This window comes from Priapulus caudatus, unplaced genomic scaffold (genome assembly GCF_000485595.1).
Source record: "Priapulus caudatus unplaced genomic scaffold, Priapulus_caudatus-5.0.1 Scaffold1533, whole genome shotgun sequence".
In the NCBI taxonomy this organism is placed as follows: domain Eukaryota; kingdom Metazoa; phylum Priapulida; class Priapulimorpha; order Priapulimorphida; family Priapulidae; genus Priapulus; species Priapulus caudatus.
In genome coordinates this window covers 31810-56071 of record NW_014578594.1, presented here as the reverse complement: position 1 = coordinate 56071, position 24262 = coordinate 31810, and the positions used below count along the sequence as shown (strand labels likewise).

The window sequence follows — 24262 nt, the reverse complement described above, 5'->3', positions numbered from 1 at the left end:
CAAACATATTAGCGATGTGCTGTAGCCGCTGATTAGCTGACTGGCAAGTTAGGACTATTGACCAATCAGAGCGGGCGTCTCATACACGCTTCGGCCGATGCACACAGTATGAAGTACTAGCGGGTTGGATCGGATCGAAAATACAGGAAAAAGTATCGAGGATCGGATCGAGGGAAGAGAATCGCGATTCGATTCGATTTCCGTGGATCGTTACAGCTCTAGTAGCTAGGATCTTTCTTCTTTTAATATCTTCTTCTGTGTTAATTTTCGATCCTAACTATTTGCAAATTTTTCAGTCATCACGGCCGTTTGTTCTGATCAGGTGATATTCTGTTTTTCCTTCATTGGTTTCTAGGTTTAGCTGGCATCTGAGTTTTGATGGTGTTGACGGTGTTGCAGTTAGTGGTTATCCATCCAATGTCCATCAGTGTATTGTTGTTCTGAGGTGAAGTGAGGTGTCTGTTCTTGTTGGCTGTATGTGTGATCAGGTGATGGTGGTGTTATGTAGACTGGTTAATTATGATGAGGTTTACAGTAGTTGTGTTCATTTTCGTTGTTTTCATCTTTTAAGCTTAGAGCACGCGCTAGGTAAAAAATGAGCATTAAGGCACTGACGCAGTTTCCCTGAGGCAATCCAATGTTTGTGGTGGTTATATCAGGAGTAGATAATAGGGATTAGTAGGATTAGATAGGATTAGTAGGAGTAGATAATAGGATAGTAGATAATTCCCTATTATCTACTCCTGATATATATATATATATGTACATATATATATATTTTTTAAATCCGTGGCCAGGCCGCCTGCAGGCCATTTCTATACGATCTTCTACGATCTACATTTTCAAAATTTTCTGGGGGAGGACCCCCATACCCCCCACCTCTTTCGCACCACCCTCCTTGAAATCCTGGAGCAGCCACTGTGGAGCGTAACAAATTGAGCACCTCCACTTAAAAAATCGTTCCGCAGCTTCTGCTATACCGGCCATAATCCAAACGTAGTTTGCGTACATGCAGTTGTTGGCTCATTAGTTTGCGATTCACATGCACTAAAATTCACCAGAATGCATGGAATGAAGCCTTTGTAACAAAAATTTCCCTGGGGGGGGGGAGTCCCTGGACCCCCAGACCCCCCCCATGCTTAAAAAGTGGCCTGACAGGGGCTATATTTCCCGGCCTGAATGATTTTCCCAGTCCGGCCCGCGAATTTTTTTCCCCTACACGTTATATCCATTGGGCTTGATATACGCATATCAACTTCCGCATCAGACTTTCCGTATATCAAGGAATGATGCAAAAATCCTAACACTAACTATAAACCGAATCGGCTTATATACTATCTATGGTATCCCAAACACTATCTATGGTGTGGTCAAATTAAAGCAGCCAATTAGAGGAGCCCAATGGATATAACATGTAGGGAAAAAAAATTCGCGTCCGGCCCTGCGGTCATGTGGGTACGGTAGGTTGGAACTGCCAGTCACCCGCTCATCATCATTTACTACAAGTTGCAACTATCGATGCATTATTTATTAAAATACGATAATGTAACAAAATGTTTATTCCACCAGGCAGAACACCGCAGCGATGGATTCGATTCAGCCAGCATTTTATGTTAGCGATGAAGACGTCACCAACGACAAATTGCCAACTACAGGACTAGAGTACTTACGCAGAGTGAGGTATAGCTATATACAGTTAGTAATGGGTGCTAGTGACTTCCTGTTGAGTGTTGTCAGTCTTTCTTAGTCATTGTTAGTGTTGCATATTTAAGGTTACGTTTGTATAATGCAGGTATTCACGCAAATGTCTGTTAGGGGTTTCCGTGAAAGTCTGGAATAAGAAATTCTCACGCATTTCTGCTCGCATTCGGAAAAACACAATTTGTATATTACGTATTTTCAGGAAAGAAGCTAGTACATGTCCAGACATAGTTGTTGCTGACCTAGACGTATCACCGTTCCATTGCAAACAAACAGTCAAAGTTATTAGTGTAAGTTTAAACCAATATATCTAGAATGTCATATCAGTTTTACTCGCTCAGCACTCACTCTTGGATCAACATGTGCGAAAATCAGAAACTTAAACTGATCTGAATTTAATTAGAACATTAATCAACACATCAAACTGAAATTGTGATTTGATGTTTATCGCAAATGTTCATGTTATTTATTTTCCCACACCTTCCGAAGGTGTATTGCAGATGTAGTACTTGTAGTACAGCGGATAAGGGATATAATTGTGCACTTTTCAACAAAAGCATAAAAATTGGCACACAGGTAGTTTAATGCTGCGTTTACACTATCGATTTTTGTCAGCAAATCGTATCGATTTAAAGTGCATTCCAACACACTCGGCTGAAATTCGATTGGGTTGGAGTCGGAGTCGGAGTCAAGTCGCCGAGTTGGAGAAATAGAACGCCAACTCGGCCTGACTCCGACTCCAACACAATCGAATTTCAGCCGATTGTGTTGGAATGCAATTGAAATCGGTACGATTTGCTGACAAAAATCGATAGTGTAAACGCAGCATAAGATATGTACATTCATATGAGATCGGGTACCCATCTCCATCAACATCACACTCTGTCTAGCTGTTCTGAATCATTTCATATTTTACATCTGAACACATTTCAGACAAATGGGTGCCAGCCCGCACCTATGGGATATGCTCCTTCACTGAGGTGGCAGCAGGTACAGGTGGCAGAATTTTCTCATCTGAGGCAGGTAATACTAAACTCAATACGCGTGCTTCAGTTAATGGCGGCAAGATACGGTAACGACCTTAGCAAACTGAGTATTTTTAGATCAATTTTATTTCCATTGCATTAAGATATTTAAACTATATGTATGTGTGTCATACTGTTGTTGTAACAAACATATAGTTTGTTATGTCAGGAGTGAAGACAAACAGACGTTGTGATTCATCCCTGAATATAGGTAAACATTTAACAAAGTTATTCAACACATTTTCTATGTTTCAGAAGCTGCTTCAGTTTAGAATTAGCAAAGACAAAGGAAAAATCACAAAGAGGAGAGAAGAACTAGTAAGATATCAATATATTACTCGCTTGTTTACTTGTGATCTACTTTTAATCGTAGTATAAAATAATAATAATAATAATATACATATTATAACTCTAATAACAGTTCAGATAATATTATCCATTCTATAATATCGTGCATGTTACACTTCATATTTCATAGTGCCGCTTGTGTGTTAAGTAATAATTTAGCATGAGCTAAAACTAGTCGATTTCTTGAAGCCAGATGCAGCAGATGAATTTGGCTGGTACCAGCTATGTTTTGGCCACAATCAACTCCACCTAGCAGGTTTTAAGGACATCGATATGGAGACGTCGTTAAGGCAGCCCACAAACCCATTGCTGAGTGTTATGCTGGCATTGGATCAGGTATTTGTGTCCTCAATTTTCTTCATTATTAAGGGAAGAGATGTGAATGAGTCGTAACCATCGTGTAATCGATCGTTACTACATCAGTATTCTCCGAGACAACTCGATTCAATTCTATGTAACTCAAATGTTGTACATACAAAAAAGAAAAGAAAATAGACGAGTATGCATTTAATATAATATATTTATGTTATTTCTATGCATTCTTAATTTTCAGCCGACGGTGGATGAACTGCTTTACAACCACATCAACTGGTTCCGGGAATCTGGCTTCTCACACCCACAGGTATTGCTAGTGAATGTACTCTTACAGTGAACACTAGAAAACGTCCTCTGACGTTCATTTTTCTCCTTCCTCGTCTTTTTCATCTTTATATTCGTTGTGGTTGTCTTCTATTTTTTCTTAGAGGCTTCTGCCAGGGAGATGATTTCAGCCTGTGTCAATTTTGTTTAAAGTGAATGCATGTGTAAAAGCTGGAATTGGATTGGATTGGATGCTGTGCTATTTCTTGTGTCACCGTGTTATTGTATCAATGCTGTAACTACAGTGTCACTGTGTAATTGTGTCAATGCTGTATGTATTGTGTCAGTGCTGTAAGTATCGTATTAATTACGTTTAATCATGTTGATGCTGTAACCATTGTGGCAATGTGTAATTTGTAGGTGTTGTAGTTGTATCGTGCTGCGTGTGTAATCGTGCATTCGCGCTGTGATTCAGGGTCAGTGGCTGTACGCGTTGCTAGCATGTCTGGAGAAACCGCTAAACCCGGAGTCGTGTCACTCACTACGCATCCTCGCTCGCCTTTGCTCCAGTCTCCGGGCCACACTGGTGAGCTCACTACCCGTCACGCTCCTTTACTATCACAGCCCAAATTACACTGCTATTGTCAAGCAACATTTAAAAATTGGGATGAATTTATGCTTCAGACGGCCTAACATCCTAAGCAGCCTATCATGTATCATAAGCATGAACTCTTGATAGCACAAAGATGTTCATGTGTTGTACAAACGTTATAACATATAATGATTCCGGTGGTGTTTTCTATTGTGTATTCATTGCTTTCATCGCAGGACACACCCAGCCATCCACACCTAGCAGCTCTGAATCTGCTACTGTGTCTCGTGGCGAGATATTTCGACCAAGGAGATATGTTAGATGAGTGACTTCACAGGCAGCTTCTACCTGCCACCGTAGGTGATGCCATTTGCACGCCTGTCGCAGTAAACATAGGTATTCATTGTAACCTACTACAGAGACTCCCCGACTTACGAACATTCGAGTTACGAACTTTCGATGATACGAACAATTTGCCCTGAAGTCCATTAGTGTACAATGTCAATATTGGTGAATAAAAAGACACAATTGCCCCCCTGATTTTGACTTTCGCCAACTCCTGTGTTCACGTATATGTTTACACTATGTACACTTCTAGGTTACTCGATGTTCACACGTACACAGGGTTTCTTTTGAGGGATAATGAGACAAAGGAGGTAATGGCCTTTGGGGAGGTTTGAGAAAAAACGCGCATGATGGATTCAAGGATAAGGATAAAGCGTGCCGTAGGCCGTAGGAAAAGTGTAGACCCCGCGTCACATGACTCAATAAACGCACATGGCAATCTAAATATGCCAGAAGCACGTGGTGATCTATTTATTTTTGGGTTGACACTATTTTGACAACGGCGGGTAAATAAATACAGGAGCATTTTCACAACGGCGATGTTAAATTTGACAGCGGCTGTGCGCCACTGTGCCTCTTATGTATAAGAAACCCTGGTACATATACTACACTACTGTACAATACTGTATACGTACGTATATATGTTCGACTTACGAACAAATCGACTTACGAACGACCGCTCGGAACCGAACCTGTTCGTAAGTAGGGGAGTCTCTGTACTGTGATTCATCTGTACATATTGAAGACTTTACAGTTGATTTGCCAACTCATCAGAGAACGAAAACCTTGCTATTGTTCACGCGACTGTTGCAGTAACTGTAGGTGTTCATTGTAACCTACTGTGATGCACATGTGCACATTTAATGTGCATGCCAGGAATCTGTACACAGAGGGGAAGGGTTGTATATAGACGAACCTTATTATGAAGTGTCGTATTTTAAATTGTTGAAAATCGAGATGATTAACTGCTCATAGCTGTAATGTAGCAGAACTGTGTACGGTCTTGTAACATTAACTAGGTATGGCCATGCTGTAAAGAGTTGATAATGCCGAGCATGTTGGTTAACATTAGCATGGCTTGACAGTTAATTTTTCATCGTCAACTCACCAGAGAATGGAAGTCTTGCGTTTATTCACGTGTGGCTTCAGTAACTGTAGGCGTTCGTTTTAACCTACTACTGTAATTTGCATATACACACTTAATGTGCGTGCCTGGAATCTGAACACATGAGGAGAGTTGTACATAGTAGACGAACCTTATGATGAACTGTCGTATTTTGCTATGAAATTCTACGGGAAAGTATGATGAATTGTTTGTAGCTGTAACGTAATTGTTTGCATCATCTTTTAATATGAACCATGTATATCCATACTGTAAATAGTTGATAATACAGAGAATGTGGTTAACATCAGCATAAATTGACAGTTTATTTTTCATTGTTAACTCACCAGACAATGAAAACCTTGCTCAAAACAAGTTCTGCATTCTGGTTTACCCTGACTGCTTATAAATCATAGCATTACCCTTACTGATAAATATTATTATTTACCCTGAAGTTTCCCTCATATTTACTCTGTTTTACCCTAGCTGCTCTAAAATTTCCCTATATACTGTCGGTAAGAACAAATTTCATTTACCTCGAATTTATGTTTCAATACATGCCTTGCATCACTACATCACATATGCCTAACATTCGAGAGCTATTAACTGTGTAGATATTCTGGCCCTTTTTGGCACAATATCACCATCCGTTACACTACATTTGATATGCCATCTTTGTCTACGCTATACATGCTCGCATCTAGTTGAAATGTACATGCTTCACTTGTGCTGCTTGGTAAATGCGACAGCCCGTGCTAACCTCGGTTCTAGGCACGTAATATACGGTCGCCAACCAGCGAAGGGACACAAGAGACGTGTTACTTACTCCACCTATAATATGCAGGATACTTACATAACGAGCAGTATGCCTCACAACCTTAAATTTACAGTACAGCATTGAGCAAGTACTTCGTGCTTTCGACAGTATTTCGTGTTTTAAGCTGCATGCCACCACGGCATGATTAGCATACTGTCTGTATCATTGTGAGTATAATTAATTCAGTCGTGTGTTCATTATCTCGTTGTAGACCTAATTATTGCAGTTAGTTTCATACGCACTATTATATTTTGATCTAACAAAGGATAAAAATATGACGAGATTGTTCATACATACCTGACAGCAATCCAACTCTGCTATTTCATTCTCCACTGCGCACAATTACTAAAATCAATAATATACCTACCCATGCATACGTGTTTTGAGATCAGATTACTTTAATTGAAATCTGAATGTGAATTTTTCAGGGGGCGAAATTATTTGGCAAATCTCCAAATTCTGCTCAATGGATCAAGCATGGAAGTGAGTGTAAGGAAGTGAGTGTAATATTACTGTAACCATGGCAATTCACCATTAGTGCATAACTTCAGTGAAGTGTTGTCAGGTCGTTGTGTCACATAACGTCTCACAGTGCAGCTTTCGTTGTACAGATTTTCTTTCTCTAGTTCAGTCTGAGCTTGATCTCAACCATGTACGATATCACACGAAGCTTTCGTTTTAGTACAGCATATCTTCCCCCCCCCCTTTCTTGCTCTCTCTCGCGCGCTCTCGTTCTCGCTCTCTTTCTTATTCTGTTCCACCCTTAATCTGAGCCATGTACCATATCACACGAAGCTTTCGTTTTAGTACAGCATATCTCTCCTCCCCTCCCTCTCTCTTTCTCTCTCTCGCTCTCTTTCTTGTTCAGTTCCACCCTGAGATCTGAGCCATGTCCCATCTCGCACTCAAGCTTTCGTTGTAGTACCACACTGCTCTCTACTCTCGTTAGTTCCGCTCCACCTTGATCTGAGCCATGTACTGTCTGTGCAGGCACTGGTTGATGTGCGACGCCTTGATCTCTGTAACTCCCGGCTCCGCGGCGTCCCCGACGTGCCGACTGCTAGGATCGCCCCCGCACGCCACGCCCGCTCCGACCACGCCCGCACGGTGGCCGTACATGCCAAGCTGCATGCACACGTTGCTGCGCTGCAGGCTGTGTCGCCTCGGGAAGGGGTAGTGCGTCGACTTCGTCGTCGGTCGCTGCGACGACAACGGTTCGCAGATGGACACGCTCGTCGTGCGCCGTGGCTTCACGTTGGCAAGTCCTGCGGCGGCACCTCCTCCCCATCCTCCTCCCCCCTCGCTTGCAGCAGTGGCTTCTCCGTCGTCGCTGGGCGGCTCGGCGGCTGCGGGACACGTAGCCGAGCGCGTTCGTTGCACGTTGTCGTCGTCATCGTCGCCGCGACGACTGTTCTCTCCCTCTTCGACGGAGTCCTCCGTTTCCCCATCCTGCGAGGGGAAGTCAGCGGTGGCGTACGCGGGAGCACCGACGTCGGCTTGCGTGCCGTTGCGCGCCTCCACCAGTCCATGTCGGTCCCCCTGTGAGGGGACGTCAGCGCTGGCGTGAGCAGGAGTACTGACGTCGGCCTGCGTGCCATTGCGCGCCTCCACCAGTCCGTGTCGGTCCCGCTGCGACGGCTGCATTGTCCTGACACCGTGGCACGGGTTTGCCACACCTCCCCGGCCACTCCTCACTCCCCTCCCACGGCCACCGCTGCTGTTGCTCAGGTAGAGGTGATTAATGATGATTGGAGCGCCTGTCATTGGCGGGAAGGTGCCGGTCGGCGGCGCGCGCTGGTGCTGGTGACGCTCGCGCGCTGGCTTTCGCTGCGCGTGGGCGCCTGTTATCACAACGCAAAGAATTAGTGAGTGAGTTACAGGTGAATGATGATCAGTAGGGCATATCTCAGACCAATATTTATGTACGTATATACGTATATAAGAGAGAGAGGTAGAGGAGGAGAGCAAGAGCAAGAGTAAGAAAGAGAGAAATAAAAGACAGATTTAATTCGACCAATTACATTTAAGCATCTATTGATAACAGTGACAGAGACAAAGGCGAGCGCAGACCCAATGCATGCCCCCTATGTTGTCTCCACCTCACCTGCCAGTATGATCTGTGCCTGTGCCTGGCGCTCCCTCAGCTTGCCGTACTGCTTCCGCAGTGTCGTGATGTCCATCGTCGTCCGCTCCAGGGTCGACTGCTGCCAGGGGCTACCCATGTCTGGCTGCGGCGAGAGAGCTCCCGGTGTCACTGACTGTATGTCGAGAATGTGCCCATCGTCGGCTGCAAGCGCAACAGTCACGTCAGAGTAACGCATGTACAAGCAAGTACCACCTTCCACACGCACGCACGCACACATTAACTTTCGCCATTGCAGCGGGAATATAGTGGGGTTAGTGGTAACTCACCGCCTACCACGTGCTTGCAGTGATAAAACAAGTGACAATGGAATCATGATAATTATTACAAGGCACACAACAATGTAAATGACAAGGCAAACAACAAAGCAAATAGCAACGTAAACTATAGGACAAACATCAAAGCAAACAGCACAGTAAACTATAGGACAGACAAAGCAAGCAGTAAAGTAAATGACATGCATACACAGCAAACAGCAAAGTAAACCACATGCAAAAAGAAAATGAACGGCAAAAAATTACAAAAATACAGCAACGCAAACAACAAGAAACTATCGCCAACGACGAGCAAAAGAAACAATAAAGCAAGCAACAATAGAACAACAACAACAACAACAAAACAAGTGAAAAATAAAGCGAATGCTAAAGGAAACTATAGGAAGCAAAGAAGCACACATCACACCAGCCCCTGCGCTCGCTCGACACTCACGCTCGCGCGCTGTACCTCGCGGCCGCGGCAACGGCGTCTGCGTCGGCGGGATCATTCCCGTGAAACAGCCGATCGTCGCCGCCATGTCGTCTTCCGTCATCTCCGTCTCGTCGTCGCTGAAGATGTTGACACGCTTGGCGGTCGAGTGCAGTGGCGTGATGTTGTACGTGTACTTCTCCCTGAGCTCCGTCACCTGTGCACGTGTGCGGTGAGCGTGGTTAACAAATAACTGCACAGCTGCCTGGTATTGAGCTATAAGCTAGGCATACTGACATGGCATAGTGGCGGTGGATTGCATCCCATACAGACAGTCCAGGCCTCTTATTTAATATATGAAATGTGATCATGATAGATTAAACCCAGAGGCATGTTGTAAGAAACATCATAAGTAGTTCTACGTCTACTTCATCCGTCTAAAACATTATTTTCGAAGTAAATTGAAGTGTTTTTTAAGTATTTAGAAGTACACCATACGTCTAAAACATTATTTTTGAAGTAAATTGTCTTGCAAAGGTTTTGTTGACATCCGTCATGCGCGCTACCTCGGGGAAGGGGAACGGCGCCATCGAGTATATCTCGGCGAGCAGGTCCTTGCAGTCGATCATGTTGAGCTCCAGCATCTCCTGCATGAGCAAGCCCATCGTGCCGTAGAACTGGTCAGCACTGTCCACGCCCTGGATCCTGCAAGGTGACCCATCACAGACCACATATAGTAGTAGCTTACATGATGCGGCAGCTCCAACATGGCATGGCTGGTTTTGGGTAATGTCACACAATGTTAATCGCTAACTTTTACCGACACAGGGGTGTCGACAGAGGACCTCCATCTCATGGAGACGGCCCAGTTACCTCCGCTGCCTCTGCTGAATCTGCGTAATGTGATGTTAATGGGATGTTTGTTTTTCAGACAAATTTCTTTGAATCAGTGATAGTCACCGAAGGATCCTGTATTTGAAGTGCGGTATGAAGGTATGGAATGAAGTAACGTGCATTGTGAATAATCAAACCTAGTTATAGCCACTCTTGATTACAAACAAAAAGACAAAAAGGACATCAACAGAAACGTGGCCACGTCTAGCTGTATGTGCCTCGACTATTTTGAACATATAGTTGGAAGTACGTGTGATTCAATATACGCTAACAGGCATGTGAACAGCAACGCGGCCACATCTGCACCACACGCTAACGTCTTGCTCATACCGCTACACAGAGCATGAGACACGGTGTGTGTGGTATCATCCATGTTTATGTGGTATGCATGTGGCGCAGGGCAATATGGTGGTTGGCAAGAATAAAGATGACTGAACCATGAGACAACATTTGTATCGTCCATCAATATCTTCCACGAGTATAAGAGTCTTCACATCAATAACTGCTACATGGTGTCAGAAGTGTCCTGCAAACACAGTGCCTGTGAGGGAAAGAACAGGATTCGGATCTACACGTCGATACCACGCAAAAGTTGGAGAAGAATTGCAGGTGACGAACCTCGGCGACAACTTCCCCCATATGGCGAGAGCCGTGCGTAGGATGACCTCTGACCCCTCGAGCAGGATCGAGTCCCACACGCGCAGCACGGTCGACTTCTGCAGGCAGGTCGCGAACAACGTGAGGAACCACTGCATGGTGAACACGTTCGTGAGCGGCGGTTCGTAGTGCGAACCTGTGGGTGGAACAGCAATCGGGAGGTTTAGTTAACGAGGAGAAGGGCATCATGTGAACATCACGGTACGTCAAGCGAATGAACGTCAATTCAAGTGTATTCAGGGTTCTACCCAAGAATTTCACAAGGGATGTTAGGTAATTGGGCATTTCATCATGGACTGCTAATAGCAGCCAACTATATGTATATATATATATATATATACATATGTATGTATATGTATATATGTATATACTATATGTATATTTATGCATTTCGCAAGCAACCTCAACACGTTGACGTAGATATCAAGCTGTAATAGGACAGCAGGTCTGTGTTGGGATAAGACATCCCAATTTATTGGACGTCCAAAATAACTTCAGCTTTGCGAGCACATCGGATCCCCGATCGGTTCTGACATGTGGTGAAGGTCTAGGGAGAACCCTGACATACGTGGATAGTGATCGTGCATTTTTACTCCAGAGTGGAATGTTTGCACATCACTACACACACTACACACTTGCCAAACACCACCTACGACGACCACACTTTATGCTTCTTCATAACACAACAAACCCCTTGAGACCAATCAATTCATCAGGCATGTGGTAAGGATTTAGTTTTACCATTCGAATCCTTGGCCGCATCCTGTAGATGGTCGAGGTGTCTGGCCAGCTGGGGCAGCTTCAACCGCAGCAGGTCCCTAAACACAGCCATGTCTACGGACAGCGCTCTTAGGTTGTTGGAGAAGTAGCTCTGGGGCAGCACGTGGCCGATGACGAAGATCATGATCTGGAACGAAGTCGGACGGGAAAGAAATGACATCCCTGTGAGTCGGCGAATTCTCCCAACGTTTCCGCATATGACCGTCCTTACTAACGACCGGAGGGGAGCCACGTGCAATATTAAAGAATGGAAACAGCAATAATTACGACAGTGTTACATTAATCAGGTTATAAAAATGTTACGAAAACGTTAGTTAACATTACGACAAGGTTGCAACAATGTTGCGACGACATCCGGGCAACGTTACGGCAACATATGACAATGTTACGACAACTTTACGACGCCGTTAGAACAACATTACGCGATCGTGGCACATTTCTCTTCCTGCTCGTTCTAGTAACACACAGCGACCTCTCACGCATCCACCCACAGATATAATACTCAATAGATCTCCTAGTGAGAGCAGGGAATGACCAAGACCAGTCACGGGCAGACACGACCTTGAGTGCTGACCTTGAGCGCATCGTCTTCCTTCCTTTCGACGACGTCCAGGATGAGTCCCGCGAGCACGTTGAAGCCCTGGCAGTAGCCGACGGCCTTGTTGAAGCGCGCGTACGCGAGCAGCACACGCTTGAGCGTTGCCCGGTCGTCCTCGGCCTCCTGGCCCGAGAAACCGTTCCAACCTGTCCGGTGCAGGTCCTGCAGAGCAATTCACATCAAAAACACATCGACGTGCATTCGATTAGATTCGTAGAGATGGATTAAGGATTGTGATTTATTGGAGATTTAGATTATATGTGTGATGGATTTCCTCACAGTCTGTAAGCAATGCTGGGTGGTATTTGAATATTTAATTTTGGGACAACCACTGACTTTGATACTGTGGCATCAATAATCATTGATTCTAATAATCTTTTTTATCTCTAAAATTGCAAACATAAACAATGAAATCGGAATCGAAATTCTGAGGATTAGCAGGTGGGTAACCCACCCAATTATATGATTATTGCTGCGTCAATTTTTGAAAAAAACACAGGGGGGTCGTAATCATTTGGGAGTGAAATGAAATTGAGGCAAGATGGCAGTTTCCAATGCTTTTCACACCTTGACGATTTGTCTTCCCAGCTTGTTGTCGTCTGGGTTGCTGCGCTCGTTGAAGCACACACGCTTCGTCTTCTCCCAGTCGAGCTTTGATTCGCGTATGTGGTCCTCAGCCAGGCGCAGCCATATCTACATGCAGGGAAACAGCGATGAAACAACAGCTGTGGGGATGTGACTGCAATGACATCTGTGCAATCTGTCAAACGCAGTGATCTGTGTGCATCTGTCGTCAGCAATCTATTGAAGAGGGCTCAGGCTGGTCTATTTCAACATTCACAGGTTGCACGTACGCACCACTTTACTTGCATAAACGAATTACATGCCACTGTGTATTTAAAATATTATCATTTTGAGAGTATTACTTGTGTAGTATAGCCCCAGTATAGCAGACCAAGCATTGCCCCTATTGGGTTATAGATCAGCTACAGTGCCCAAATACTATTCCATTGAGCTCATAGGGCGAATGGCATTGCCATGCAAGAGTGGTTGAACAATATTGACAGTCGTATTTCAGTGAGTGGTGTAGCCATAGTGCAGCAAGCAAGTATACATGGTCTGGTTACATATGTTACACATGAGAAAATTTTGTAGCAATAACTCTCGTGCAATTTTTACTATTTACTAACATTCCCTCACATATTTACTCTCATGACACCACATCCTTCTGTAGCAGGCTTTATTCTTTATAGTGACATTCACTCCATAGCAACTCCGTGCCCACTTTACAGTGAACTTTTTCTCTCTCTGCCCCCCCCCTCTCTTAACCCTCCCTCTCCTTCTAGTAACCGTCTTTCCTTAAATACCTTAAATTTTGAGCAGTCTTCTACCTATCACCCCTTTTTCATGTAACCTCACTATCTCATGCACTATTCCACATCATACATGACATAGAGTCTATATATAGAGTATATATATATATATATATATATATATATATATACAGGGGTAGAAATTAACTTTTGAACAAGGAAGTCCAATGGACTCCCTACCCTCAAAAAGAGGGAGTCCGCAGAAGAATGAGGGAGTCCGCAGTCTGAGGTTCAAAATTAAAAATATTAACAATAACGCATGTGCTTATTTTTAAGATTCATGCAGTTGCACGTCTGCCAAATTTTCTTTGCACATTACCTGAAAAAATACAGTAATTCCGCGAGGCCGTGCTCTGGAACGAAGTAAATCAGGGAGTATTTGACTCTGGACTCCCGTTAATTTCGCACCCTGTATATATATATGTATAATATAGAGTATAATATAGTCTACAAGGTGCGAAATTAACGAGAGTCCGGAGTCAAATACTCCCTGATTTACTGTCGGACTCCCTGATTTGACATATGCAGGAGTCCGTGACTCCCTGAAAATTTTGCCATACTAACTAGTTCGTTCCGGAGCAAGGCCTCGCGGAATTACTGTATTTGTTCAGCTAATGTCTAAAGAAAATTTGACAGACGTGGAACTGCATGAATCTTAAAAATAAGCACATGCGTTATTGTTAATATCTTTAATTTTGAACCTCAGACTGTGGACTCCCTCATTTTGTTGCGAACTCCCTCTTTTTGAGGGTAGAGAGTTCGTAATTGGACTCCCGTGTTCAAAAGTTAATTTCTACCCCTGTAGAGTATATATATATATATATATATATATATATATATATGTGTGCGTGTATATATATATATATATAATATAGTCTATATTATACATTCCTGATGACATCACTACCTCAACCCACCACACACTCGTACCGCACATCTACACTCATGTACACTTGTTAGGTACCACACCTCCACACTCACGTTCACATCGACCGGCACGACACGTCCCGGCCGCACACACGCACCTTCCTGCGGAACTCGTGTGGGATGCCCATCGGCAGTCTAGCCACGGCCTTGAGCGCGTGCTTCCACTGCTGGAACCCTTCCTCTCCTGCTGTCGGCTCCACGCTGAACCTAATCCGCGTGTCCTCACCTGCGGACACGAGAGAGAGAGAATCACGCGTGAATATATACGTACACCTCCCTCCGCCAGACGCGGTGCGCCCTCGTGTGGTCCACCTCGATTGGATGCCGTTCCTGCACTAGCGCCCCCTGACGAGTGACCTCAGTATGGCGTGGTTTAAGTGCCAGCGCCCTCTGTCCAGTCGTCGTCAGTAGGTACATACCTGTTCGGAAGTACCCGATGAAGTTGTCGCGTACGCTCGCCATCAGGGCGGCCATGTTGTTTCGGTGAGTTGCTCGGTCGTTGTTTCTCTGGCAATGCCGCTGCTGCGCAATTAGTACGTCACCGCCTGTGAGACGTCATCCTTTGTGTGCTTCTTCTGCTGTCTTTGTTTTACACAGCCCGCCTCAGGTGACGGCCGTATACGTGGCTGACGCGTTTAGATTCCTGTCTCGGTTTATCTCCGTCGTACATCGCTATAGGTCCTTGTCGAAGCCACAGCCATGGTGTGACTGTGAGATGGAGGCTCCGCAGCCACCGCTGCCTTCCACCATGCACCCTCTCACGCTGCTGTAGTCAGCGACCGTATGTGCGGTGTCTTTATAGTCAGCTTCTACTGCTGATTTCTTCTCTAGCCGTCTCCTCTGTCGTTCTCCTGATACTGTTGAGGATATCGGGTGGAGACGCTCCCGTCACCTGTTACTATCGCTCCACCAGCTAGGCTCGATGTCAATGTATTAGCTAGACTGGGTGAGCACGTGCGTACCTCTCGTGTCGCAGTGATTTCGGTTATGTTGCTTGCGGCTAGCGCTACTGTTGCCTCCTCTGCTAGCTGGTCATCTCGGCATTGCTGGTTCCACCGCTGGCTTATCTTCTCCTACGCCTAGCTGCTACTTCCTCCGCTAGCTGTTTCGCCGATGCTGCCTTCTCCACTACCTCGTCCTGTTAGATCCACGCTGTTCTATCGCTACCGTGGAGGATCCGGTTTGTTGTGATCCGCTATAGTGATTGACAGCAAGCCGTCCTCCATGTACTCACGATGAAGACTGCCTCACGCACGAGTGTGTCCGTGTCCTCACGCGTTCGCTGCAGCATACAGCACGTCTCCTGCCTCTCACTCGATCCCTCCGCCTCCTCTTCCTCTTTCTTTGCCTCGCGCCGCAGCTACGCTCGATCGATGCACGCGCACGCTATACGCGCCGTTGGTCAATAACAGACCGCACGTTCCTCTCCGTACGTTGCCGCTACGGCGATTCCCAGCAACCGTGTGTGTGTACACACACTCTCTCTCTCGAGTCTCACACACACACACACACACGCGTACACTCACGACCACAGGCGAGCTGCCCCTTGCATATACCTACATACATACACGCACGTGGCCGCGGTGTACTCGGCGCCGCTGTGTGGGTGATCAGGTACGGTCACACCGTGACCTACGGCTACGTTGTTAGCGTTCGGTCCGAGGATGCAAGCGACGTAGTCAGCCAGTCAGTCGCTACGTTTTCATTCAGTGATACCGTGCGCCGTTGCGCCGTTGTGCGGATTTTCACGCTATGACGCAAACGTCGCCGTGACGGTGTGCGCATGCGCGTTGATACACCCACGCGCGCGGAAGCCTCTCTGCTGGCGGGGCGCATTATAATGATATAACGCGCAGGCGCGTTGCGTCGCCGTGGGTATTGGCAATCGATACGGTAGCACGGCGTATTTGCGATGGAAGCGCTGCGACTACGTTTGTAGTCGCACGTACGCAGATGAATATATAAGTCGGGATCTAGTGAGATGAAATTCGATTTGTATATATACACGTAAGCTGTTAGATAAACGAGGAGTTAAGTAACACGCTAGCGAGATCCGATACACGTATATTACTAAAAATTATTAGAATTATTAAATTATTAAATTATTTAAAATTATTAGTAGGCCTATTACTTAAAATTTGTTTCCTCTACAGATGCAGTAGCTGATTTTATCGGTTTTCCGCCAGCGCTACAATCGCTGGCTTTGTGCGAGCGTACATCATCACCCGGTCGCGTGACGTCAGTGCTTGCTTACGCAATATCATTAATAAAACGGGATCGGAGTCATTGACATTATATTATGGTTAGATGGCAAACGCTAGTGCGTGCAAGCAGCACGAGAAATCGTATTGTACCCAGCGCAGTGACTGTATGTTACCCACGGGCACATGAATACATACACGCAGCCGCCGCCACGCATACATTGAGCCGTTTCAATAATAAAATGATGATAAATTGAATGAACTCAAATTGCATTTACGATCAGTCTTACTGTTTATTCACTCTATGACGCCTAATAATACTAAATAAATGCCGTTTAAATGGTCTCGCCGCTCGAACGCCACTATTTACCACCCCACAAATGTTGTCTCTTTATATTCTGCCTTCTGTTCAATATATATATATATATATATATATATAATACAGCAGATGGAATATAGAGAAATAGACATAGGGTCTTTTAGCCGGTCTTGCATGCAGTCCAGCATGTCTTTCACGACCAGCTGCCGCTTAATGTACAACAATGTGAAAACTGGTGTAAGCATCTGCCGAAGTGTTCTCCCTCGTTACGTGCAATTACGTCACCTTGACTTCAATTGTTGTCATTAATTAATTCCCGGGTCGGTGGGTAGATGAAATAATAATATATCAGCGAGCTTGGATAAGATGTTTTACAGTGACACAGACGTACATATTTGCGTGTATTCGCCATGTCACGGTAGGCGTGTGCATTCATTCCAAATTCGTGTTGATCGCTTAATTCGTATTAATTGACCGAGATCTAGTTCTAGTCGCATCAATAATATACTGCATTAAGTCCTAATACAAACTCGGTCAACTAATATACGAACGATTTATTCGGATATAGATATGTGTTCAGTAGGAATTCCAACATTAGGTAAGTTAATTGATGCCGTAGCTTTAACCGTGGTATTATGGGCGGTATGATGATGGAAATCGCTCACCATCTCATATTTGATTACCCCCTACCCGAATATTCGAAAGGAATGTGTAGCTAGTTGGAAATCAATCGCGTACAGGGTACGATATGTATGTATGCATATATAAATATATATATATATATATATATATGCATATATTATGTGATGTGTGTTGGTAACACACGATCACACACACACACGCACGCACGTACGCACGCACGCACGCACACACGCACGCGCGCACGTACGCACGCACGCCCACACATACACACACACACATACATATACATATATATATATATATACGTACATATACATATACGTATATATATATATATATACGTACATATACATATACGTACATATATATATATATATATATATATATATATATATATATTTTATATATACATATAACAAGGCACTTACGATGTTTGCCGGACATGGCCTGTAGCGTGGCGGTGAGCACGTCACAACGTGTCGGTCTGTTACTCGCCGGCGGCGCTCGCGTACCCGCAGCTGCCGCACGAGGGCGACGTTGAACACCTGTATGCGGTGGGTCGAGTTTCTCCACCCATCTGTCGCAGGTCCTCGATATCTGCCGATAGATGTCGATATAATCTCTGCTGATTATTTATTGTTAGCGAAATGAGCGGTAGGGAGAAACGTAGAGAAAGAGAGAGCGATAGAGGGCGAGAGAGGGAGACAGAGATGGGGTGAGGAGGAGAGAAAGAGCTAAACAGAGAAACAAACAGGCAAACACGCGCGCACACACGCACGCACGCAGCGCCACGCACGCACGCACAAACACACACATACAGACTGATTAAGAGAGAGAGAGAGAGAGAGAGAGAGAGAGAGAGAGAGAGAGAGCGAGAGAGAGAGAGAGAGAGAGAGAGAGCAGAGAGAGAGAGAAGAAGCGAGAGAGAAAGAGAGAGAGAGACAGAGGGCCGCGAGAGTGAGAGCGATACAGAGAAAGCGAGGTCGCGAGGTCGTGGGAAAGAGAGAGAAAGAGAGAGAAAGAGAGAGAGAGAGAGAGAGAGAGAGAGAGAGAGAGAGAGAGAGAGAGAGAGAGAGAGCAGAGGAGAGAGAGAGAGAGAGAGAGAGAGAGAAGAGAGAGAGAGAGAGAGAGAGCAGAGAGAGAGAGAGAGAGAGAAGGGGCAGGTTAGGAAGGTAGGGAGGGAGGGAGGAATGAGCGAAGAGAGATACACAATTTTAGTCAACGATACACCGCTGGCGAATACTGGGTAAAAATCTAACGTATTTTGTATTATTAGTTATTGTGATGGCATATCGTAGTTTCATGCGAAACACGGGCTGTCCACTCTTCGGTGACACTTACACGCCGCAAAATCACATAACTCAACCGTCATTCGTTAGTTTACGGCGAATGTCAACGCATTTTCTGTGTGATTACGTGTCTGAGGCAATAATCAATATATGCTATATATACGAATGATACACATATATAACGGAAGCCCCGCATTCTCAGATGTTGGTGGAAAATTACCGGCTATTGCCAACAGATGGCAGGCACAGTGTACTATTTCGACACAAGCGGTTGTTCGCACCATCGCGAAATGCGTGGGATTTCGTAAAGTGGGTGGTTATAACCTCATGCGCGCATATTCCGGTCATATCCATATTACGTGATGGTATGCTAAAAGTTTTCATCAATAAAAAAACGTTGATCATCAATTATTCTTTGTAGCAGGCACGCTTAAAAGGCAACACGTGTTCCAATATATGCAACGGTCGCTCGGCGTCTTTATGCGTGCCTAATTTTACTATTTTTCTAATTGTCATCGTTATCTTCATCGCTCTATCAAGTGATAAGCTCGTAAAAGCCACACAGGATAACGTATTGAGGATCAGTCCCGCTAGGGGACGTCGAACGCCTCCGTTTACACGCTATCTATTTTTTCTCAAAATGTACTGTGAGATCCGAGTTGAAATAATTTCCAATTACATCGAGGAGTATAACAGTTAAATAGAGATTCATTGTGCCGGGTGCTTGACGATGGATGGACGCATGCAGGATGGAGCGCTGCGGCCAGCAGCAGAAGAAGACATCTGCTGCCAGTCGGAAGTGATAACTCTATACTCGAGGCCACTGAAGGTGTTGATAAAGCCGCTACAGTCGCACTGCGCATGGAGAGGGGGAGGGAAGGGGAGAGAGAAGGTGGAGGAGGCATGAGAGATGATACGAGAGTGAAGCATCGACAGCGAGCGATGCATTAGAGAGTGAAGCATCGACAGCGAGGCGATATAAATATAGAGAGGTAAGAAGTCGAATAAAATCAGCGTGGGGGCAGAGATGAGAGAAAGGTGCCGAAGAGAGAGAGAGGGGGGGGCGGGAAGAGTACAGACTAGAGAGAGAGCGACAGCGACAGAGAGAGAGAGGGTGGATCGGGTTTGGAAATTGATAATAGGTTACGGTACTGGCGGTAAAATATGATTAATGATTTTTCGACTCTAAAAAAAAAAAAACTCGTATACCTGGCCTTATTAGCGTTTAGTGTCATTAGCTCTATAATACGCTAATATGTTAATTAACGCCATAATACCTGTGATAGAAGGTGTGCGCGTGCACGTGTACACTCAACGTCTAAGAAAAGAGGGAGGGGAATTAGAGAAAGGAGCGAACGAGAGAGTGGGGATGGAGATGGTTGGTGAGCAAGAGAGGCAGGGCTAGAGCGAGTGGGAGAGGGAGAAGAGAAATGGATGGAGGGGGTACGGCAGAGGGAACGAGAAAGTTCAAGAGAGAGGGAGTGAGAGAGAAAGAGAGAGGGAGGAAGAGAGAGAGAGAAAGAAAGAGAGAGAGAGAGTGGGTGTGTGTGTGCGTGCGGTGCGTGCGTGCGTGCGTGCGTGTGTGTATGTGTGTTCGGTGCGTGCGTGCGTGTGTGGTTGTGCGTGTGTGAAAGGGGGAGGGCGAGAGTCAGACACAAAGAGGGAGAGATTGAGAAGAACAACGTGTACAAGAAAACAGTGAATCGAGCTTCCCATATTTCATCTCCATGCGCAGCACAAATCTATAGCAGTGACGTACGGTGTATATACACACCGGTTGTCTCCATGCAGGCGCGCTTCAGTCGGACCGGATTCGATCGTTCATACTCGGACGACCGGCCGGGCAGCGCGTCGCTCGTACAGGACGATATGCTGTAACCATCGCTATCAAAGCTGTCCCTGCAACACACACACACACACACCCACGTATATCACCTATATGTAACGACAACAGCTTCACGGCCGCCTGGCTATTGGTACGGTGACGGTCATAGGTACACATTCATTCAGCAGATTCATGTATAGGAAATAGGCGTGCATGCATAAAAAATGAGAGCATTAAAACGCAGAGGTCGGCAAAGGTTGTTTATGAACCGCCTCGCTTGTGTGGATTTATTTTGAGAGGCAGGGTGATTTCTTGATGAAGATGGTTCTAAACTATAGGTAGTTTAACGTAACTTTATTGTTAGGTGTAATAGGTTGATGTTGGCGCGTTGTCTGTACTGCCAGCGACGGTCCCATATCGCGAATTTCATCCTTGAATGACCTTTAAAGGACCCTGAAACACTCGTGTGTCATCACGTGTCGGCCGACCTGCGTCTGTGTGTTTTTGATATGTCAACGTTGTAATTAATCGATGAAAACACCCATAAATTCTCATTAGATTTGCTCGAAAATAAAAATGCCGCGCAACCAGTATCAGCATTATACGGAGATACGATAGAGTGGGATATTGGTTTGTTTACGATAGTTTCTTGCGGTGAGAACATACGCAGATGCGCGCGCCACGCATTCCCTTATCTTGTCTAATGTCACCATACCTGTCAAAATACGGTGCTGATGCTTCCATAAGTAGATATACTTGTGTTTCCGGTAAAGAGTAAACAAGTGCGACACACACATTCAACCCACCACGACGTGGTTCCCGTGTATTATAGGACACCCAGTCCGTAGTGATGGGAGATTTAGATTGAAGATAAGGTAGATTAAGATAAAGAATTAGGTTATTGCGAGCATTAGGGATATGATTAGGTTTAGGGTTAGTGCCACTTTTACAAAAACTCTAACCCTACTCTAACTGTAACACTAATCCTACCCTAACCACAACATAGCATTAACACTAATCCTACCCTAACCACAACATAGCATTAACACTAATCCTACCCTAACCACAACATAGCATTAACACTAATCCTACCCTAACCTTCTACCGTCCCCCGTCTCTCTCTACCTCTCTCTTCTTCGGCGCTCTCTTCTCTCCATCTCTCCATCCTCTCTCTCTCGCTCTCTCTCTCCCTCTGTCATCTCTCGTCTCTCTCTCTCATCGTCTGCTCTCTCTCTGTCTCTTCAAACTCTCTCTCTCTCTTCTCTCTCGTCTCTCTCGTCTGTCCTCTGCGGTCTCTGTCCTCCAGTCCGTCTCTCTCTCCTCTTGTCGTCCTCCGTTCCTCCTCTCCTCCTCTCTCTCCGTCCAGTCTCCAGCCTCTCTCCTCTCTCGTCTTCTTCTCGCTCTCTCTCTCCTCTCTCGGTGTTCTGCATGCTCTTCTCTCCTCTCTTCAACCTAACACTCGCGACCGGCCGTGCTGGGCGCGCTCGCTTCTCTGTAGTCGCGTCTGCGAACTGGCTGCGCGGCGCACTGACGGCTTTCTTCGGCCTGTCTGTCTCGGTGTCTCCGTCTCTCTCTCCGCGACCGCTCTCCTGCGTCTCTTTCTGCTCGTTCCTCGTCTCTCTCTCATCCTCTCTCTCTCTCCTCTCTTCTCTCCTCCTCCTACCTCGCTCCTCTCTTGGCCTCCCTCTCTCTCATCAATCTCCTCTCTCTCTCCTTTCTTAACAGTCTGTATGTGTGTGTGTGTTTGGTGCGTGCGTGCGTGCGTGCGTGTGTGGTGCGTGTTTGCCTGTTGTTTTCTTCTGTTTACTCTTTCTCGTCCCCCCTCCCCCTCTCTGTCTGCACCCTCTCTGCTCTCTCTTCTCTACGTTCTCCCTACCGCTCATTTCGCTAACAATAAATAATCAAGGCATGAGATTATATCGGCATCTATCGGCAGATATCGAGGACCTGCGGACAGATGGTGGAGAAACTCTCGAGCCACCAAGCATAGTGTTCAACGTCGCCATCGGAGGCAGCTGCGGTACGCGAGCGCCGCCTTGGCGAGACAGACCCGACAGTGTGACGTGCTCACCGCCACGCTACAGGCCATGTCCGGCAAAACACGTAAGTGCCTGTTATATTTATATATATAAATATATATATATAATATAGTATATATATATATATATATGTATTTGTGTATTTGTGGCGCGGCGTGCGTGTGTTGTGCGGGTCGTGCGTGATGCGTGCGTGCGTGTGTGTGTGATCGTGTGTTATCCAAACACACATCACATAATTATATGCAGATATATATAACTGCCCATACATACAGTTATTGAACCCTGTACGCGATTTGATTCCAAGGGTGGGGATAATAAAATAGCGAGTGCGTAAGCGATAGGCAGTCAATCTAAGATTACCTAAGTGGGATGCTACTGGACGCACAATATCTATAGTCCAGAATAAATCGTTCTATATTAGTTTGACCGAGTTTGTATTAGACTTCATGGCATATATTAATTTGATGCGACTAGAACTAGATCTCGTTCAATTAATACATTATGCGGATAACACGAATTTGAAAATGCCGCGCCTACCGTGCCATGGCGATCACGCGATATCGTATCGTCCTGTGTCACGAAAACACATATCCATAAAAGCTCCGCTTGATATACTATTATTATCATCACCACCGACCCGGAAATTAATAATGGACAACAATTGAAGGCAAGGTGGCGTAATTGCACGTAACGAAGGGAGAACACTCGTGCAGATGCTTACACCAGTCTTCAACATTGTTGTACATTAAGCGCAGCTGTCGTGAAAGACATGCTGGACTGCAGCAAGACGGCTAAAAGACGCCTATGTCTATTTCTCTATAATCCATCTGCTGTAGTTATAATCTATATAATATAGTATATGACAGAAGGCAGAATATAAAGAGTACAACATTTGTAGGGTTGTAAATAGTGTGCGTCGAAGCGCGAACCATTTAAACGGCATTATTTTAGTATTATTAGGCGTCAGGAGTGAATAACAGTAAAGTACTGATCGTAAAATGCAATTGAGTTATTCGATTTATCACTATGTACTTATTGAAACGCTCATTGTGCCCTGGTAACATACAGTCACTGCGCCGGGTACAATAACGATTCTCGTGCTGCTGTGCACGCACCTAGCGTTTGCCATCTAACCATAATATAATGTCAAACACTCGATCCGTTTTATAAGATATGCGTAAGCAAGCACTGAACGTCACGGAACCGGGTGATGACGTGCTGCAAAAGCCAGCGATTGTAAGCGCTGCGCGAAAACCGATAAAATGCAGCTACGCATCTGTAGAGGAAACTTTGTTTTTTAAAAGTAATAGCCTACAATAATTTAAAATAATTAATTAATTTATATTCTAAATAATTTTTTAGTAATACCGTATATCGGATCT

At 45.2% G+C, this 24262-nt stretch overlaps 3 protein-coding genes across 6 annotated transcripts in view; 1 reads left to right on the top strand and 2 right to left on the bottom strand.

Annotated features, from left to right (window-relative positions):
- The window catches only part of LOC106816925 (gem-associated protein 2-like), a 12741-nt gene extending 8005 nt beyond the window's left edge, over positions 1-4736 (top strand). For all 3 annotated transcript variants that reach the window (XM_014821569.1, XM_014821567.1, XM_014821568.1), the window contains exons 2-9: positions 1570-1680; positions 1904-1991; positions 2635-2724; positions 2982-3044; positions 3264-3410; positions 3628-3696; positions 4129-4239; positions 4482-4736. In XM_014821569.1, coding sequence (XP_014677055.1) covers positions 1586-1680; positions 1904-1991; positions 2635-2724; positions 2982-3044; positions 3264-3410; positions 3628-3696; positions 4129-4239; positions 4482-4574 — 756 coding nt within the window. In that variant the 5' untranslated portion in view covers positions 1570-1585 and the 3' untranslated portion in view covers positions 4575-4736. The remainder of the gene's footprint in view (positions 1-1569; positions 1681-1903; positions 1992-2634; positions 2725-2981; positions 3045-3263; positions 3411-3627; positions 3697-4128; positions 4240-4481) is intronic.
- A 1252-nt stretch (positions 4737-5988) lies between these two features.
- Positions 5989-15917, bottom strand: LOC106816926 (TBC1 domain family member 30-like). 2 transcript variants are annotated; one of them, XM_014821570.1, is made up of 10 exons: positions 14985-15917; positions 14664-14791; positions 12833-12958; positions 12242-12427; positions 11629-11794; positions 10849-11023; positions 9903-10041; positions 9361-9553; positions 8614-8796; positions 5989-8350 (listed from the first exon to the last, which is right to left on the bottom strand). In XM_014821570.1, the coding sequence occupies exons 1-10, from the start codon at positions 15037-15039 to the stop codon at positions 7455-7457; spliced, it is 2247 nt and encodes a 748-aa protein (XP_014677056.1). In that variant the 5' UTR covers positions 15040-15917; the 3' UTR covers positions 5989-7454. The 2 variants fall into 2 exon arrangements, with proteins under 2 accessions (XP_014677056.1, XP_014677057.1); XM_014821571.1 differs by having other exon boundaries at positions 9376-9553; positions 14985-15916.
- Positions 15918-18214: 2297 nt separating this feature from the next.
- Positions 18215-24262, bottom strand: part of LOC106816924 — a 35319-nt gene continuing 29271 nt past the window's right edge. The window contains exons 2-3 of the mRNA XM_014821566.1: positions 20791-20915; positions 18215-18324 (exon numbers count right to left, since the gene is read on the bottom strand). Coding sequence (XP_014677052.1) covers positions 18215-18324; positions 20791-20915 — 235 coding nt within the window. The remainder of the gene's footprint in view (positions 18325-20790; positions 20916-24262) is intronic.

Coding starts and splice junctions, on each gene's coding strand:
- LOC106816926 (XM_014821570.1), bottom strand. CDS start 15,039: ATGGCCGCCCTGATGGCGAGCGTACGCGACAACTTCATCGGGTACTTC. Junction 14,792..14,984: donor CATCGGGTACTTCCGAACAG/GTATGTACCTAC, acceptor TCGTGTCCGCAG/GTGAGGACACGCGGATTAGG. Junction 8,797..9,360: donor GCGAGGTACAGCGCGCGAGC/GTGAGTGTCGAG, acceptor TTGCGCTTGCAG/CCGACGATGGGCACATTCTC.